The sequence below is a fragment of the Leucoraja erinacea genome, chromosome 2, assembly GCF_028641065.1.
Source record: "Leucoraja erinacea ecotype New England chromosome 2, Leri_hhj_1, whole genome shotgun sequence".
Taxonomy (NCBI): Eukaryota; Metazoa; Chordata; class Chondrichthyes; order Rajiformes; family Rajidae; genus Leucoraja; species Leucoraja erinaceus.
In genome coordinates this window covers 4,891,192-4,908,697 of record NC_073378.1, presented here as the reverse complement: position 1 = coordinate 4,908,697, position 17,506 = coordinate 4,891,192, and the positions used below count along the sequence as shown (strand labels likewise).

Sequence of the window (17,506 nt, the reverse complement as noted above, 5' to 3'; positions counted from 1 at the left end):
GGTAGATACTACCCAAGGTCAGGATTAAATCCGGGTCTCTGGCTTGTGTGCAGCAGATCTATCAGCTGCGTCACCGTGTCACACTTTGGTCCCACTTGGCCCCTTGTTTTTTTGTTAAACCACTGCATTGATAAACATATTGCATTGTGTCCTACAAAACATAGGCATTTAAAAACCAATAACTCAACTCCGTTAATTTTTAAGCAACATACTTACTCGGGTAGTAAACCTTCTTTCCTCCAGTCTGGTAAACTACCAATGTAATAAATTCTCGATTGTGGGCAAAATCATCCTGTAATTAGAATGCAAATTTAATATTTAGGTTAGGGTGTAAAGCACAAGGTGGAATCATGGTAGATTTACTAGAACTAGACAAGTAGATCACCTCATCCATCACACCACAGACACATTATTGTCCACATGACCATGCCCACATCTTTGACCCAATCACCACAAACTTGAACACATTTGTTTAATTTCCCTTTCCAAACTTTGAAGAATAAAGCTTCCATTACCATCAGAGGAATAAACCAGGTGGATGCAGTCTCTTGTTCAGAGAAGGGGAAATCAAGAACTAGAGGACATAGGTTTAAGGTGAGGAGGGGAGGGGCGCAAAGATTCAATAGGAAGCCGAGGGGTAACTTTTTCACACACAGGGTGGCGACTGTATGGAACGAGCTGCCTGAGGAGGTAGTTGTGGCAGGTACTATAACAACGTTTAAGAAGCATTTAGACAGGTACATGGAAAGGACAGGTTTAGTGGGATATGGGCCTAACACCGGCAGGTGGGACTAGTGTAGGTGGGACATGTGGGCTGGTGTAGGTGAATTGAGCCAAATGGCCTGTTTCCATGCTGTATGACTAAGATAATTTCTAGTACTGATTTCCCAACCCTAATAACTGAATGTTTTTTTTTTGATGATCATCATTCTTTTGATGATCTTAAGCCAAACATCCATAACATTGTATAAATTGCTACAAAACAATTATCAGATACACAAGAGTGGCAAGGGTGGATTTGGCCTTATTTCCTCTCGCTGTTACCCAGGTCCTCAGGAAACTATTGTGAAAAGTAGAATTTCACAGGCACTTTTTACCATCTTACGCCACAGTACATTAGAGTTTCAAGAAAGCTTTTGGTGTGCTGTCCTTTATAAATCAAAGCATTGAGTATAGAAGTTGGGATGTAATGTTGAAATTGTACAAGGCATTGGTGAGGCCAATTCTGGAGTATGGTGTACAATTTTGGTCGCCAAATTATAGGAAAGATGTCAACAAAATAGAGAGAGTACAGAGGAGATTTACTAGAATGTTGCCTGGGTTTCAGCAACTAAGTTACAGAGAAAGGTTGAACAAATTAGGTCTTTATTCTTTGGAGCGCAGAAGGTTAAGGGGGGACTTGATAGAGGTCTTTAAAATTATGAGAGGGATAGACAGAGTTGACGTGGATACGTTTTTACCATTGAGAGTAGGGAAGATTCAAACAAGAGGACATGATTTGAGAATTAAGGGACAAATGTTTAGGGGTAACACGTGGGAGAACTTCTTTACTCAGAGAGTGGTAGCGGTGTGGAATGAGCTTCCAGTGGAAGTGGTGGAGGCAGGTTCGATTTTATCATTTAAAAATAAATTGGATAGGTATATGGACGGGAAAGGAATGGAGGGTTATGGTCTGAGTGCAGGTAGATGGGACTAGGTGAGAATAAGTGTTCGGCACGGACTAGATGGGCCGAGATGGCCTGTTTCCGTGCTGTAATTATTATATGGTTATATGTGTTATATAAGAACACGGGACTCTCTTTTGAAATTGAATTGCTCAATCCTACTATCAATTTGCACTCGTCTGAAGAAGGGTTTCGGCCCGAAACGTTGCCTATTTCCTTCGCTCCATAGATGCTGCTGCACCCGCTGAGTTTCTCCAGCTTTTTTGTGTAACCATCAATTTGCACTTTTTGTTTCGCATTTTAATTCCTGCTAATAAAGCAACATCACAGCCATCAGCAAAGATTTGAGAGAATGATCGCATCTTGTTCACTGGTTGCCAACCTAGGCTGAATGAACATGGATCAGATTGCGTTAGATCAATGGCCAATTGAAAGAATCGTTTACCATCGCCAAATTACCCTTCAATATAAATAGATCCTGATATCAATGTTTCTTCAGTCACAAAACGAGTCTGTGCAGATCTGTTTGAGATGCAGCAGACCCAAACAACCAATTTACAAATCAATCCACAATATTTCTAACCTGTTCCCCAGGGAAACACAATGTAAATTGACTGGGAAAGAAAGTGCGCAGACATCTCAGAAACCTCATGAAATGCTTAACACCTTCTACATTATACACAACTACAGGAGAATAAAACAAAGCAGGAGTATAGTGAACTTATTGTAAACCAGATACACCAGAGAGTCATCCAGCACAGAAACAGGCCGCTAAACCCAACTTGCCCATACCGAGCAATATGCCCCATCAATGCTAGTATCACCTGCCCGCATTTGGCCCACATCCCTCTAAACATTTCCTATCCATGCAACTGAATTGAATACATTTTATTAGCCAAGTATGTATACATACAAGGAATTTGTCTTGGTGCTTTGCTCGCAAGTAACAACACGATATACAGTAGACAATTAAAAATAAAATATTATAATTTAAACATGTGAAGAATGAAATAAAATACCAGAGCAAAAGGAGGCTACAGACTTTTGGCTGTTGATCAGAGATACTGTTTGTGGAAAAAGCTGTTTTTATGTCTGGCTGTGGCGGCTTTGACAGTCCGGAGTCGCCTTCCAGAGGGGTGCATCAATGAGTTTGTGGCCAGGGTGAGAGTGGTCAGAGATGATCTTACCCGCTCGCTTCCTGGCCCTTGCAGTGTACAGTTCGTCGATAGGGGGAAGGTTGCAGCCAACAACCTTCTCGGCTGATCAAAAGATGCACTGCAGCCTCCGGATGTCATGCTTGGTGGCTGAGCCAAACCATGACGGAGAAGGTGAGGACAGACTCTATGAAGGCAGTATAAAACTGGACCATCATTGCCTGTGGCAGATTGTGTTTTCCCAGCTGCCGCTGGAAGTACATCCTCTGTTGGGCCTTTTTGACTGTGGAGTCGATGGTGGCCTCCCATTTAAGGTCCCTGGAGATTATGGTTCCAAGGAACTTAAAATGACACCACGGATGTGACTGTGGTGTTGTTGATGGTGAATGGGGGGGAGGATAGGGTGAGCTTTCCTAAATCAATCAATTCCACTGTCTTAAGAGCATTGAGCTCCAGGTTGTTGCGATGGCACCAGGATGCCAGCTGTGTCACTTCCTGTCTGTAGGCAGATTCCTCCCCATCCTGGATCGGGTCATTCAGGGTTGTGTCGTCTGCAAACTTGAGAAGCTTGTCAGAGGAGTCAGTGGAGGTGCAGTCATCGGTGTAGAGAGAGTAATGGAGAGGGGAGAGTACGCAGCCTTGCGGTGCTCCTATGCCGAGGGTCTGCGGGTCCAAGATGTGCTTTCCCAGCCTCACATGCTGCTTCCTGTCTGTCAGGAAGTTGGTGATCCACTGACAGAGGGGTTCAGGCACAGTCAACTGGGAGAGATGAGTGTAGTAGCTCTGGCACAATGATGTTGTATGCAGAGCTAAAATCCACAAATAAAATCCTTGCATAGGTCCCCTGGCGGTCTCGGTGCTGGAGGATGAAGTGCAGGCCTAGACTGATACCAGGCCTGATATGCATACAGGTCTGGTATGCAAACTGCAGGGGGTCCAGCAGGGGGTTTGTGATATTTTCCTGGTGGGCCAGCACAAGTTTTTTCAAGGGTCTTCATGATTACAGAGGTCAGTGCGACAGGCCTGAAGTCATTAAGACCAGTAATCCTTGGCTTTTTGGGTACGGGAACCATAGTGGAGACTTTGAAGCAGGCAGGGATTAGATTAGATTAGACTTTATTAATCCCTTTATTCAGGGGAAATTCAGATGTCCTTGCAGCACACTAATAAAAATACAACATAGTATTCATGAAGAAATTCAACACCAAACATAAAACATCCCCCCACAGTGGTTCCCACTGTGGGGGAAGGCACAAAGTCCAGTCCCCATCCTCTTGTCCACCCAAAGTCGGGCCTATCGAGGCCTCTACAGTCGCTGCCACGACGCCCGATGTTCTCGCCGGTGATGGTATTCCGGCGTCGGGAGAACCCCCAGCGGCTTGAGGGGCCAGAGAACGGCCGCCTTGCCACCGGAGCCCGGCTTCCAAGCCAAACAGCCGCGCCAGACGATGTGCTTTCCCAGCGGTACATCTGCGAGATGTCTTCAACGTCGCAGCTAGCCGATCCACCGAACCGAGGCTCCACGCACAGTCATTATCGGGGAGAGCATACTGGAGTTCCAGCGCGGCGACCCCAAAGGATCGCCCGCTCCGCACAGCGCTCCAGCGCCGCGTCGCACCAAATAAAATTCTGGTCAGGTCCCCTCAGGGTCTAGGTCGCTCCAGGACCCGTGGTAGGCCGCGAGGACTGATCGAAGACGCTGCTATGCAGGAAGGCAACCCCTCCGAACTGCAGAGGGTCCAGTTGGAAAAGCATTTTCCCCCTTCCCCCCAGCACCCCCCCCACACAAAAAAGATTATGACCCCCTGAGGTCAGTGCGACGTACTAAAAATACATTAAGACCAGTAATCCTTGGCTTTTTGGGTACGGGAACCACAGCTGCAGGACAGGCAGCCGTTCAGGACAGCGCCTCCGGGACAGTGCAGTTTTGCAGGGACCAATTGAAAATGCCTGTGTAGACTGGTGCCAGCTGTTCGGCACAGAGCTTGAGAGTAGAGGGGGAAACATTATCCAGTCTTGGAGATTTCTGGCTTTTCTGTCTCCAGAATAGCTTTTCCACCTCCTCAATGAGAGGAAATAAGCCCAAATCCGCCTTGTACACTCTTGTGCATCGGATGTTGAAAGTAATTTACACACATTATTGCAGAAGTTCTGTTGCACTCAAGTTGCAGAGACACCTGTCCAAATATCTTTTAAATGTTGTTTCAGCAGTCATCACATTACAAAGAAAACAGATTAAAGTATGTGTGGAAATATACCGCTTTTATGGTCCGATTGACCCCACAAAAGTATATTTGGGGAGGGGGGAATTCAAAAATAACACTTGAATTTAGGTGGCAACAATAATTTTATCTAAGAGGAATGAGAGGAATAGATCGGGTAGATGCACAGAGTCTTTTACCCAGAGTAGGGGAATTGAGGACCAGAGGACATAGGCTCAAGGTGAAGGGGAAAAGATTTAATAGGAATCCGAGGGGTACCTTTTTCTACACGGAGGGTGGTTGGTGCATGGAACAAGCTGCCAGAGGAGGAAATTGAGGCTGGGAATATCCTATCGTTTAAGAAACAGTGGACAGGTACATGGATAGGACATGTTTGGAGGGTTATGGACCAAATGCAGGCAAGTGGGACTAGGGTAGCTGGGACATTGTTGGCCGGTGTGGGCGAGTTGGGCCAAAGGGTCTGTTTCCACACTGTATCACTCTATAATTCAAAGGACAAATGACCCAGTGCCTTGAGATTTTATCAATAGCTTACCTTGTCAGTAATGTGTCTGGTCAATAGAACCCAGACAACAGCGCCACCTTGTGGGCACTGTACACCCAGCTTGTACTGAGGGTTGTTAGCCAGGCTGTATGCATCTTTCACTGGGCCTTGCTTTGCATCCCAGGTACTGCAACGGAGAAGAAACATTTATATTTTAGCCCATTAGCAACGCAAAGAAAAAACTTACAAATTAAAACATTTGCATGCAATAATAATTCTGTAAATCAATCTGAACAACTTCCATATCCTGAACAAGTTTCTTTGTAATGGAAGGTACACAAAAAAGCTGGAGAAACTCAGCAGGTGCAGCAGCATCTATGGAGCGAAGGAAATAGGCAACGTTTCGGGCCGAACCCCTTTCAGACACTTTGTATTTTCCAGCATCTGCAGTTCCTTCTTAAACATAGATGCTGCTGCACCCGCTGAGTTTCTCCAGCTTTTTTGTGTAACCTTTGATTTTCCAGCATCTGCAGTTCCTTCTTAAACTCTGTAATGGATCTCTGTTGTGAGAACAAAAAGAAGTGGAAACTTGGTTGCTTGAGGCTTAGCTGTTGACTGGTTTCAACAGGCAAGAGAGGAAGAGAGGATCTGGACTTCCAGAAGGCTTTCGACAAGGTCCCACATAAGAGATTAGTATACAAACTTAAAGCACACGGCATTGGGGGTTCAGTATTGATGTGGATAGAGAACTGGCTGGCAAACAGGAAGCAAAGAGTAGGAGTAAACGGGTCCTTTTTCACAATGGCAGGCAGTGACTAGTGGGGTACCGCAAGGCTCAGTGCTGGGACCCCAGCTATTTACAATATATATTAATGATCTGGATGAGGGAATTGAAGGCAATATCTCCAAGTTTGCGGATGACACTAAGCTGGGGGGCAGTGTTAGCTGTGAGGAGGATGCTAGGAGACTGCAAGGTGACTTGGATAGGCTGAGTGAGTGGGCAAATGTTTGGCAGATGCAGTGTAATGTGGATAAATGTGAGGTTATCCATTTTGGTGGCAAAAACGGGAAAGCAGACTATTATCTAAATGGTGGCCGATTGGGAAAGGGGGAGATGCAGCGAGACCTGGGTGTCATGGTACACCAGTCATTGAAGGTAGGCATGCAGGTGCAGCAGGCAGTAAAGAAGGCGAATGGTATGTTAGCTTTCATTGCAAAAGGATTTGAGTATAGGAGCAGGGAGGTTCTACTGCAGTTGTACAGGGTCTTGGTGAGACCACACCTGGAGCATTGCGTACAGCTTTGGTCTCCAAATCTGTGGAAGGACATTATTGCCATAGAGGGAGTGCAGAGACGGTTCACCAGGCTGATTCCTGGGATGTCAGGACTGTCTTATGAAGAAAGACTGGATAGACTTGGTTTGTACTCTCTAGAATTTAGAAGATTGAGAGGGGATCTTATAGAAACTTACAAAATTCTTAAGGGGTTGGACAGGCTAGATGCAGGAAGATTGTTCCCGATGTTGGGGAAGTCCAGGACAAGGGGTCACAGCTTAAGGATAAGGGGGAAATCCTTTAAAACCGAGATGAGAAGAACATTTTTCACACAGAGAGTGGAGAATCTCTGGAACTCTCTGCCACAGAGGGTAGTTGAGGCCACTTCATTGGCTATATTTAAGAGGGAGTTAGATGTGGCCCTTGTGGCTAAGGGGATCAGGGGGTATGGAGAGAAGGCAGGTACGGGATACTGAGTTGGATGATCAGCCATGATCATATTGAATGGCGGTGCAGGCTCGAAAGGCCGAATGGCCTACTCCTGCACCTAATTTCTATGTTTCTAAGAGGGATGCAGCCTGGCAGGGCAAAGGCAGGGGGCTATGGCCTGGATGCAAGGAGAAAATCATGAATAGAATGGGTAAACGCACAGTCTCTCGCCCAGAGTAAGGGAATCGAGAACCAGAGGACACAAAAATTCGGAAGATGGTGGCTGTGTTGGGGATGGTGGTGAGATGTACGGTGAAAGGGAAATAGCAGATCATTTTTTTCCGAAGACATGGACACCATTCATTGACTTATTACAAGGATAGCCTACTAGCACAATGTAACTGGATTTAAATCTAATTACGGGTTGGGTGAAGTGGGTGGGGAGGAATGAGAGGCAGGTATATCGCTTTTTTCTCTCTTTTTCTTTTTGTCCTTTTATTGTTTTTCTATTCCTCTCTTCTTTCTTTCGTTTATTCACTCTTTGGTTACACTACTTTGGTAATCTTAGGCAGTGATTCACAACCTGGGGCCATGGCAAATTTCATGGGGGCCACAGAACCATTTGGGTATTTAGGGGGCCACAGGTTCAATGAAAGGGGCAATTTTTTCCCACTAATAATGTCAGGGGGGGGCACAGAAAAATTAAACAGCCCTAGGGGGCCATGAACTAATAAAGATTGGGAACCACTTGTCTAGGGGCTCTATTTTTGCACATTTCACTTTTTCTCTTTCTTGCTTTTTCTCCTTTCTTTTCTTCCAACTAAAGCTAAGAAGTTAAAATTGAAGCTGTACAATAACTGTATAATTTTATATGCCGTTGGTTCTATTTTTTTACATTTGCTTCTAATAATAAAAAATAAATTTTAAAAAAAGGGACTTGTTGGAGGGGGATAAAATATATTGAGGTTGGAGGCCAAGTTCCAATTGGGGGGAGGCAAAGAACACTAGCACAAGACAAAGTAAAAAATAGTCACTATCATTTTTAAAATCAGCAAGAAATAGATGTCCCACAATCGATTGGTGTGTAGCAGCATTGGTAATCACGAAAATACTTTTAAGCATTCATCTTATCCTCTAATGTTCTTTCGTGTAAGAAACCCGCCATCTTGAGAGACTGGACTACATAGTGTTCCAGACACATCACGATGGTTGACTCCTATCTGTCTTCTACAGTGGCCAACAAGCTACTCAAATTAGGGGCAGACAGTAGGTCAGATTTGCCAGGAACGTCCAAATCTCAAGATGCAATAAAACAAAATTAAAACATAGGAAACAAATCAATACGATAGCGAAATTAGTGAAAATGCAAGAACATCTTGACAAGTATACCAAAAAAAGGATCTGGCTAAAAAAAGATTGCTTGTTAGAGTCTCAGTAGAATCACTGCTTTAGTATTTACATGAGGTATACAATAGCCATAACTACAATTGGTTCGCCTTCTCTCCTTAAGGGTCAAGAGAGTTTAATCATCATATGTACCAACATGGAACAATGAGATTCTTATTTGCAGCAGCGTAACAGGTCTGTAAGCAGTACTCAATAAGTGACATAAACAAACAAAAAGTTCAAGAAATAAATTAGTGTAAAGCAAAATAAAAGCATGAAGTCCCGAGTGCAACCGAGAGTTTAAAGTTCAGTTCTGTCCTATGTGACTAGTAATTAAAATCTCAAATCATTTTAATTAACTTTGAAGTGTACATAAAAATGGGCAAACTGTCAGCCCTATGCACAGCAACTGCAGATAAATGACCATTTGGTGGAGTGGGAATAAACGTAGGCTTGGTTGCTGGAAGAAAACCAGATCTGATTTAGAAAGAGCCATGGGATCTCTAATGCCCACAGGAAGTGCACAAAATAGATGTGTTTTCCTGTTGGCACAACATTTCCAGGAATTATGAAGAACAAGAGGTCACGATTAAAATATTCATGCGAAAGAGCCGCTTCCTACTGAGAAACAATGTATAACTAGGGGCCACTGTCTAAAAATAAGATATCATCCAGAGATAGACCAAAAAAAGTACAGTGCGGTAACAGGCTCTTTGGCCCACAGTGTCTGTCAAGCATGGTATCAAGTTAAAAGGATCTCACGTGATCAGAATCCTTCCGTTCCCTGCATATCCATGTGATCATCCAAAAGCCTCTTAAATCCCACCCTCGTATCTGGCTCCATCACCGCCCACGGCAGTGTGTTCTAGGCACTCACCACTGTGTGTAAGAAAAAATGCCCTGCGGATCTCTTTTAAATTTTGTCCCTCTCCTTTTTAAAGCTGGGCATTCTAGTCTTTGACATTTCCACTCTGGGAAAGGTATCTAAACATCTACCCAATCTATGCCTCTCAAAATGTTATATACATCTGTCAGGTCTCCCTTCAGCCTCCAACGCTCGGAAGCCAATCCAAGCTTGTCCAACATAAAAACATAGAAATTAGGTGCAGGAGTAGGCCATTCGGCCCTTCGAGCCTGCACCGCCATTCAATATGATTATGGCTGATCATCCAACTCAGTATCCTGTACCTGCCTTCTCTCCATACCCCCTGATTCCATTAGCCACAAGGGCCCCATCTAACTCCCTCTTAAATATAGCCAATGAACTGGCCTCAACTACCTTCTGTGGCAGAGAATTCCAGAGATTCACCACTCTCTGTGTGAAAAATGTTTTTCTCATCTCGGTCCTAAAAGATTTCCCCCTTATCCTTAAACTGTGACCCCTCGTTCTGGACTTGTCCAACATCTCATTGAAGATAATACCTCCTAATACAGGCGGCATTCTAATACATTTGCACCCATCCAAGCTTCCACATCCTCTGTAATGGGGAACAAGACCATAAAAAAATAGGTGCAGGAGTAGGCCATTTGGCCCTTCGAGCCAGCACCGCCATTCAATATGATCATGAATTGGCCTCCACTGCCTTTTGTGACAGAGAATTCCACAGATTCCCAACTCTCTGGGTTAAAACGTTTTTCCTTATCTCAGTCGTAAATAGCCTACCCTTTATTATTAAACTGTGACCGATGGTTCTGGACTCCCCCAACATGGGGCCCATTTTTCCTGCATCTAGCCTGTCCAATCCTCTAAGAATTTTATTTGTTTCTATAAGATCCCCTCTCATCCTTCTAAATTCCAGTGATACAAGCCCAGTCGACACATTCTTTCATCATATGTCTGTTCCGCCATCCCGGGAATTAACCTGGTGAATCTACGCTGCACACCCACCATAGCAAGAAGGTCCTTCCTCAAATTAGGAGACCAAAATTGCACACAATACTCCAGGTGCGGTCTCACCAGGGCCCTGTAGAACTGCAGTACGACGTCCTTGCTCCTATACCCAAATCTTCTCGCTATGAATGCCAACATTCCATTAGCTTTCTTCTCTGTCTGCTGTACCTGCATGCTTACTTTCAGTGACTGATGAACAGCACGCAATATTCCAAATGTGGCATAACCAAAGTCCTGTAAAGCTGCAACCTGACCCTTATTCTTAATGCTTCAACTGATGAAGGCAAGCATACCACATGCTTTATTTACCACTCCATCTACTTGTGTTACCAGTTTCAGGGAACTATGGACCCCAAGATCCCTCTATATAACCACATAACCATATAACATTTACAGCACGGAAACAGGCCATCTCGGCCCTACAAGTCCGTTCCGAACACTTATTCTCCCCTAGTCCCATCTACCTGCACTCAGACCGCAACCCTCCATTCCTTTCCCATCCATATACCTATCCAATTTATTTTTAAATGATAAAATCGAACCTGCCTCCACCACTTCCACTGGAAGCTCATTCCACACAGCTACCACTACATGCCTTTATTACTAGTAGGCTAGATTATTGTAACGGTCTCCTTGCAGGTCTTCCGAAAAAAAACTGTCAGGCAGCTACAGCTTGTTCAGAACGCTGTTGCTAGAGTTCTAACAAAGACCAAAAAATTTGAACACATTACACCAATTCTTAAATCCTTGCATTGGCTCCCTGTATGTCAGAGAATTGATTTCAAAATCCTGCTGCTCACCTATAAATCACTACATGGTTTAGGGCCAAAGTATATCACTGACATGCTTCCACTATATAAGCCTTCTAGACCGCTAAGATCTTCTGAGACCAATCTGTTAATGATTCCCAGAGTAAATACAAAACATGGGTAAGCAGGATTTAGTTACTATGCAACAAATAGCTGGAATATACTTCCTGAAGATTTAAGACTTGCCTCAACTTTGACCACTTTTAAAACAAAACTGAAAACTTTTATGTTTACTTTAGCTTTCAGCTAAATCTTAACTACGTTGCAATTTCAACTTTTGCACTTTTTATAATGCATTTTTAATTTTGCTTTTCTTTTCTTTTAATTCTTCTATTTTATTACATTTTATTATTTTATTTTATTGTATGACATGTTTTTATGTGAAGCACTTTGAGTCTGCCTCGTGTATGAAATGTGCTATATAAATAAAGTTGCCTTGCCTTGAGTAAAGAAGTTCCCACTCATGTTACCCCTAAACTTTTGTCCCTTCATTCTGAAGTCATGTCCTCTTGTTTAAGTCTTCCCTACTCTCAATGGGAAAAGCTTCTCCACGTCAACTCTGTCTATCCCTCTCATCATTTTAAAGACCTCTATCAAGTCCCCCATTAACCTTCTGCGCTCCAAAGAATAAAGACCTAACTTATTCAACCTTTTTCTGTAACTTAGGTGCTGAAACCCAGGCAACATTCTAGTAAATCTCTAGAATTGGCCTCACCTATAATCAATGCCAACAAGCGTCCTGCCATTAACAATATATATTTCCCTTACACTTAACATCCAAAAGTTCAACACCTCACACTTGCTTGAATTACATTCCATCTGCCATTTCTCTGGCCATTTCAGTAGCTGATCTATATCCCAGTGTGTACTTTGATAATGCCCCCCTACTGTCCAAAACCCCACCAATTTGAGTGAAATTTTTAAACTTACCAACCAACCCATCTACATTTAAGTCAAAGTCATTTATATAAATGGCAAACAACAGAATTCCCTGCACAGATCCATGTTAAACTCCATTGGTCATAGACCTCCAGACACAGCACCCTTCCACAACAACCCTGTCTTCTACGAGCAAACCAGTTCTGAATCCAAATGACCAAGCCACCAGAAATCATAATCCCTTCCTAATATTCTGGGTTTAAATACTTTCTTACAGAGTCATTAGTATTTGAAAATCCCTTCATCAAGGGGCAATGGAAACATCATCCAAGGGTATTTTTATGGCAGAGGTAGATAGATTCTTGACAAGCATGAGGTTGAAAGGTTATGAATAGACAGGAATGTGAAGTCAAGGTTACAATCAGATCAGCTATGTCTTGTTGAGTGGCAGAACTGATTTGAAGGGGCCGAGTGGCATAATGTTACTCATGATTCATATACTCTTTTTGGGTCTTCTGCAGATGCATCACTCTTTGAAAGCGCACATTATTCTAGGAAACAATAAATGTCAAGCACTGAAGCAAGTAACTAACCTGTGAATGTAAGTCGACTCTTTGAATAGACCAGGATTCCAGCTCAAATAAATCACATCATAATGCTTACATAGGTCTTCCCAGCTAATCCAAAAAACTCCTGCAGTGAGGAAACATCCACATGAGTAACAAAGAATGTCCAGCAATTGGTCATTACTTTTAATGTCCCCAATTTAAATGTACACTTTAATTAACATCAACTTTGACAGCATTATTAAAACCTTGCAGTGCTTCAATTCCTTTAACATAGAAAACTCAACAGCTAAACATGTCTACCCAGTGCAAGAATAGAAAGGCTGACCTGGTAAAACAGAGTGAAGAGGATTGGGTGCCTCTAACTAATACGACTCTGATTTCAAATCTATTGAAGTTAATTGGCAACAAATTGGATTTGCATCTTTAGAATACGCATTCCCAGCCCCCTCCATTTTCAATTTCCCCCTTTGCTACCCATCTTGGAAACATTTAACTTTCAGATACTGCAAGATGAAGTCAACATATTTTTTAAGACATGGTGAGCTCACGTGATAAAGCCTCTGTCTTATTTATAGAAGGGTAACCTAATCTATGAAGAGTATCCATCTCCGTCTATCAATGGAGCTTACCATTATCAATTTTCTGTGCTGTTTTGGGATTGAAATTCAAGTACTTCTGAAGAGCTACAGTCCAGCTCTTCTCATCTTTATCACTGTACCGTCCTTTCCATCGCAAATGGCTCCATGGATTTTTAAGCTGAAGGAATTTAAGACCCTACAAGATAGTACAAAAAAAGCACCATTTAGTATGAGTTCAATATCTCCTGTAGTGTTTTCACTTGGGACCGTTAATTTGGAAGGAAGTACATGACCATTTCTGAGCATCTTTTATTATAATAGGGAGATCGAATAACATCAGCGAAACAGGCCCTTTGGCTCAACTTGTCCATGTCGACCAAGATGCCCCATCTACACAACTTCCATCTGCTCACGTTTGGCTCATATTCCTCCAAGCTTTTCCTAATCATATACCTGTCCAAATATATTTTAAATGTTGTGTTAGTGCCTGTCCCAACTACTTCCTCTGGCAGCTCGTTCCATATACTCACCACCCACTGTGTTAAAAGGTTGTCCCTCATCTTTTCCCTCTCACATTAAACCTCTGGATAGTTGAAACTCATACAATGTAACCATTGGGTAACCTCGTGGAATCATCCCTGGAACCGTGATGTGTTTTCGTTAAGAGTGTTAATCTGTCTCACTAAAAAGAATCATTGACATGAGCAGTTGATACTGGCAGGCAATAGAACATCCATTGGGGATCTAATAGTACAACCGTTCTACCCGAAAATAGGTTGTTACCTTGTAGTCCCGGATGTCAAGAACAGCATATGCATGTGTAGGTACGAGCCCCCAATGTTCTCCTTCTTCTTCACTCATTATACCAGTAGCTGTGGTAATTAGAACATCTCCCTTGTGAAACCTATTGGATTTGGATATTGAACAAAAGCAATTCATAAATTGCTGAGTGAAACCGTTTAAAGAAGTTTACTGTGCATCAAGAGTAGTTTACCTTTGATAAAGCATTTTGAAAGTGGCATCGTAATCAAACTTCTGATTGTCTGAGTGCATCGCTATTCTCTCTGGTATCCAGCCAGTCAAGGCGTGAAGATCAATGTTCTAGAGTGTCAAAAACACAATTTTGTATACAAGGTCACGTGGTCAATGGTAACACAACCTATGACCTTCAAAGCTTTCAAACCTGATGCATTAACCATGTAACAATTACAGCACGGAAACAGGTCATCTCGACCCTTCTAGTCCGTGCCGAACACATATTCTCCCCATGTCCCATACACCTGCGCTCAGACAGTAACCCTCCATTCCCTTCCCATCCATATAACTATCCAATTTATTTTTAAATGATAAAAACGAACCTGCCTCCACCACCTTCACTGGAAGCTCATTCCACACAGCCACCACTCTCTGAGTAAAGAAGTTCCCCCTCATGTTACCCCTAAACTTCAGTCCCTTAATTCTCAGGTCATGTCCCCTTGTTTGAATCTTCCCTACTCTCAGTGGGAAAAGCTTTTCCACGTCAACTCTGTCTATCCCTCTCATCATTTTAAAAACCTCTATCAAGTCCCCCCTTAACCTTCTGCACTCCAAAGAATAAAGCCCTAACTTGTTCAACCTTTCTCTGTAACTTAGTTGCTGAAACCCAGGAAACATTCTAGTAAATCTCCTCTGTACTCTCTCTATTTTGTTGACATCCTTCCTATAATTAGGCAACCAAAATTGTACACCATAGTACAGAATTGGCCTCACCAATGCCTTGTACAATTTTAACATTACATCCCAACTTCTATACACATTGATTGGGTCATGTGGTTTAAGCACAATTATGACTGGAATTATTTCACTTTAAGATTAATTTAAGGTCACTTTAAGGTCACTTGAAACTACAGTATTTCTTTATGATTAGAAACATAAACAATGTCTTAAATTTAAATTCAAGGAATTAAATGCCTCTGGAATAAAAAGCCTGTAAAGTCTGGAATATGGAAATACCATAACCTGGAAGGAAATCCAATCATCACTATTTACAGGCTATATTTCAAAATGAAACATAGAAACATAGAAAATAGGTGCTGGAGGAGGCCACTCGGCCTTTCGAGCCAGCACCGCCATTCATCGTGATCATGGCTGATCGTCCCCTAATAACCCGTGCCTGCCTTCTCCCCATATCCCTTGACTCCACTAGCCCCTTAGAGCTCTATCTAACTCTCCCTTAAATCCATCCAGTGATTTGGACTCCACTGCCCTCTGTGGCAGGGAATTCCATAAATTCTCAACTCTCTGGTTGAAAACGTTTTTTCTCACCTCAGTCTTAAATGACCTCCCCTTTATTCTAAGACTGTGGCCCCTGGTTCTGGACTCGCCTAACATTGGGAACATTTTTCCTGCATCTAGCTTTTATAATTTTAAATGTTTCTATAAGATAACCCCTCATCCTTCTATAAGATTCCATCCTGAAAATGAACATTTCCTCATCCTGAAAATGAAGTTTCAATCCAAATGTCTCAGGTGGAAGTAACTAAAAACAGTTGTTAACTTACACCGCAATTAGGAAGTCATGTTTCCAACGTTACAATAGTTATTGTACTCGAAAACGAGTACATTGCTCAATTATAACTCAAGGCCAAGAAAACTCTTATCTAAAATAGCAGAACAATAGTGCTTCACATAAATGGAAACAAAATGTGTGCAGTAGGAAACAACTCAAGGGTGAGAAAGTTAATCATACAACATTTACCATGCAATTATTTGCCATTAGTATGCAAGGAATTTTGCACCAGTTCAAGAATAAGCAACTTTATTTATCATCAGGGACTATAGATGTAGTTGGGAAGAATGAAATGAAGATGGAGTGGATGTGGAGAGGATGTTTCCACTAGTGGGTGAGTCCATGACTAGAGGTCATAGCCTAAGAATTAAAGGATGTTCTTTTAGGAAGGAGATAAGGAGGAACTTCTTTAGTCAGAGGGTGATGAATCTGTGAAATTCTTTGCTGTGGAGGCAAAGTCAGTGGATATAAGGCAGAGATAAAAACATTCTTGATTAGTACAGGTGTCAGAGGATATGGGGAGAAGGCAGGAGAATGGGGTTAGGAGGTAGATCAGCTATGATTGAATGGCGGAGTAGACTTGATGGGCCGAATGGCCTAATTCTATTCCTATCTCTTATGATACATTAATTGTGATTAATACTTACAGAGTTGGAACCGGGAAAGTCATATCCTCCCATAACTTTCATGTAAGCTTTTTCAATCAATGAGACCCAAAGTTCATTTCTGTTGTTGGAATAGGAACAAAGCAGCTCACCATTATGATCCACTGGCAAATAGTCATCAATGATTACCTGTTTTGGAAACACATTTGGGATAATGAAACAACCAGTTTTCAGTGGTTACACAAAAAAGTTTTTTCAGTATCTTGTTTGTGGCAGCTCCAGGATTCAAAACATACATTACAAAGCGTACATAGGTGATGCAAAGGTTGCAGACAGATAAGCATGAACAGCAGTCACTCAATGATTTTAAACATGACAATTCCACCCCATAGATGTGCAATGCTCATAAACAGGTGACTGGATTCACATTGTTGTGTTAAGGTTATAAACTAGCGAGTATAATCACCAGATCATGCAATGGTCACACACAGGTGGAAGTGGTGCACAAAATAACATCTGGCTCCATTAGATAGCTCATCCACTGCCCTCTATGTTCATCTACCCCTACTGAACAATAACAATTGAAAAAACAGCCCTGTTGATAAGGAAACCAGGTACAGAAGAGATGCAAATCAGTTGCTTGTGTGGATGTGTGGCAGACAGTCTCACCCAGCTAACAATTATCTCTAGCAGCTAAACTGATCATCTTCAGCACTAACTATAACCCTCATCACTGAACTTAGATGATTGAGTGGAACTGCCTGCAGCTGGGTTATTTAATTATCAAATAATTGATTCAGATGCACGATTCCTGATATATAATCATAAAGATACCCAGACATTAAAGATTAGTTGCTGGTGCATCAGTGGTAGGGAAATTATTGAAGATCCTTCGGGATACGATCTACTCTCTGGAAAAGCAAATACTTGTTCGGGAGAGTCAGCATGGTTTCTGGGTACATGATGCCATGTTTCACAAATTGGGTTGAGTTTGCTTTTGACAAAGATGATTGA

At 42.4% G+C, this 17,506-nt stretch overlaps 1 protein-coding gene across 1 annotated transcript in view; it reads right to left on the bottom strand.

Annotated features, from left to right (window-relative positions):
* The window catches only part of capn7 (calpain 7), a 70,839-nt gene that overhangs the window by 14,228 nt on the left and 39,105 nt on the right, over positions 1 to 17,506 (bottom strand). The window contains exons 10-16 of the mRNA XM_055651040.1: positions 16,535 to 16,681; positions 14,334 to 14,440; positions 14,123 to 14,243; positions 13,391 to 13,535; positions 12,786 to 12,885; positions 5,576 to 5,711; positions 217 to 292 (exon numbers count right to left, since the gene is read on the bottom strand). Of these exons, the coding sequence (XP_055507015.1) occupies positions 217 to 292; positions 5,576 to 5,711; positions 12,786 to 12,885; positions 13,391 to 13,535; positions 14,123 to 14,243; positions 14,334 to 14,440; positions 16,535 to 16,681 (832 nt within the window). The remainder of the gene's footprint in view (positions 1 to 216; positions 293 to 5,575; positions 5,712 to 12,785; positions 12,886 to 13,390; positions 13,536 to 14,122; positions 14,244 to 14,333; positions 14,441 to 16,534; positions 16,682 to 17,506) is intronic.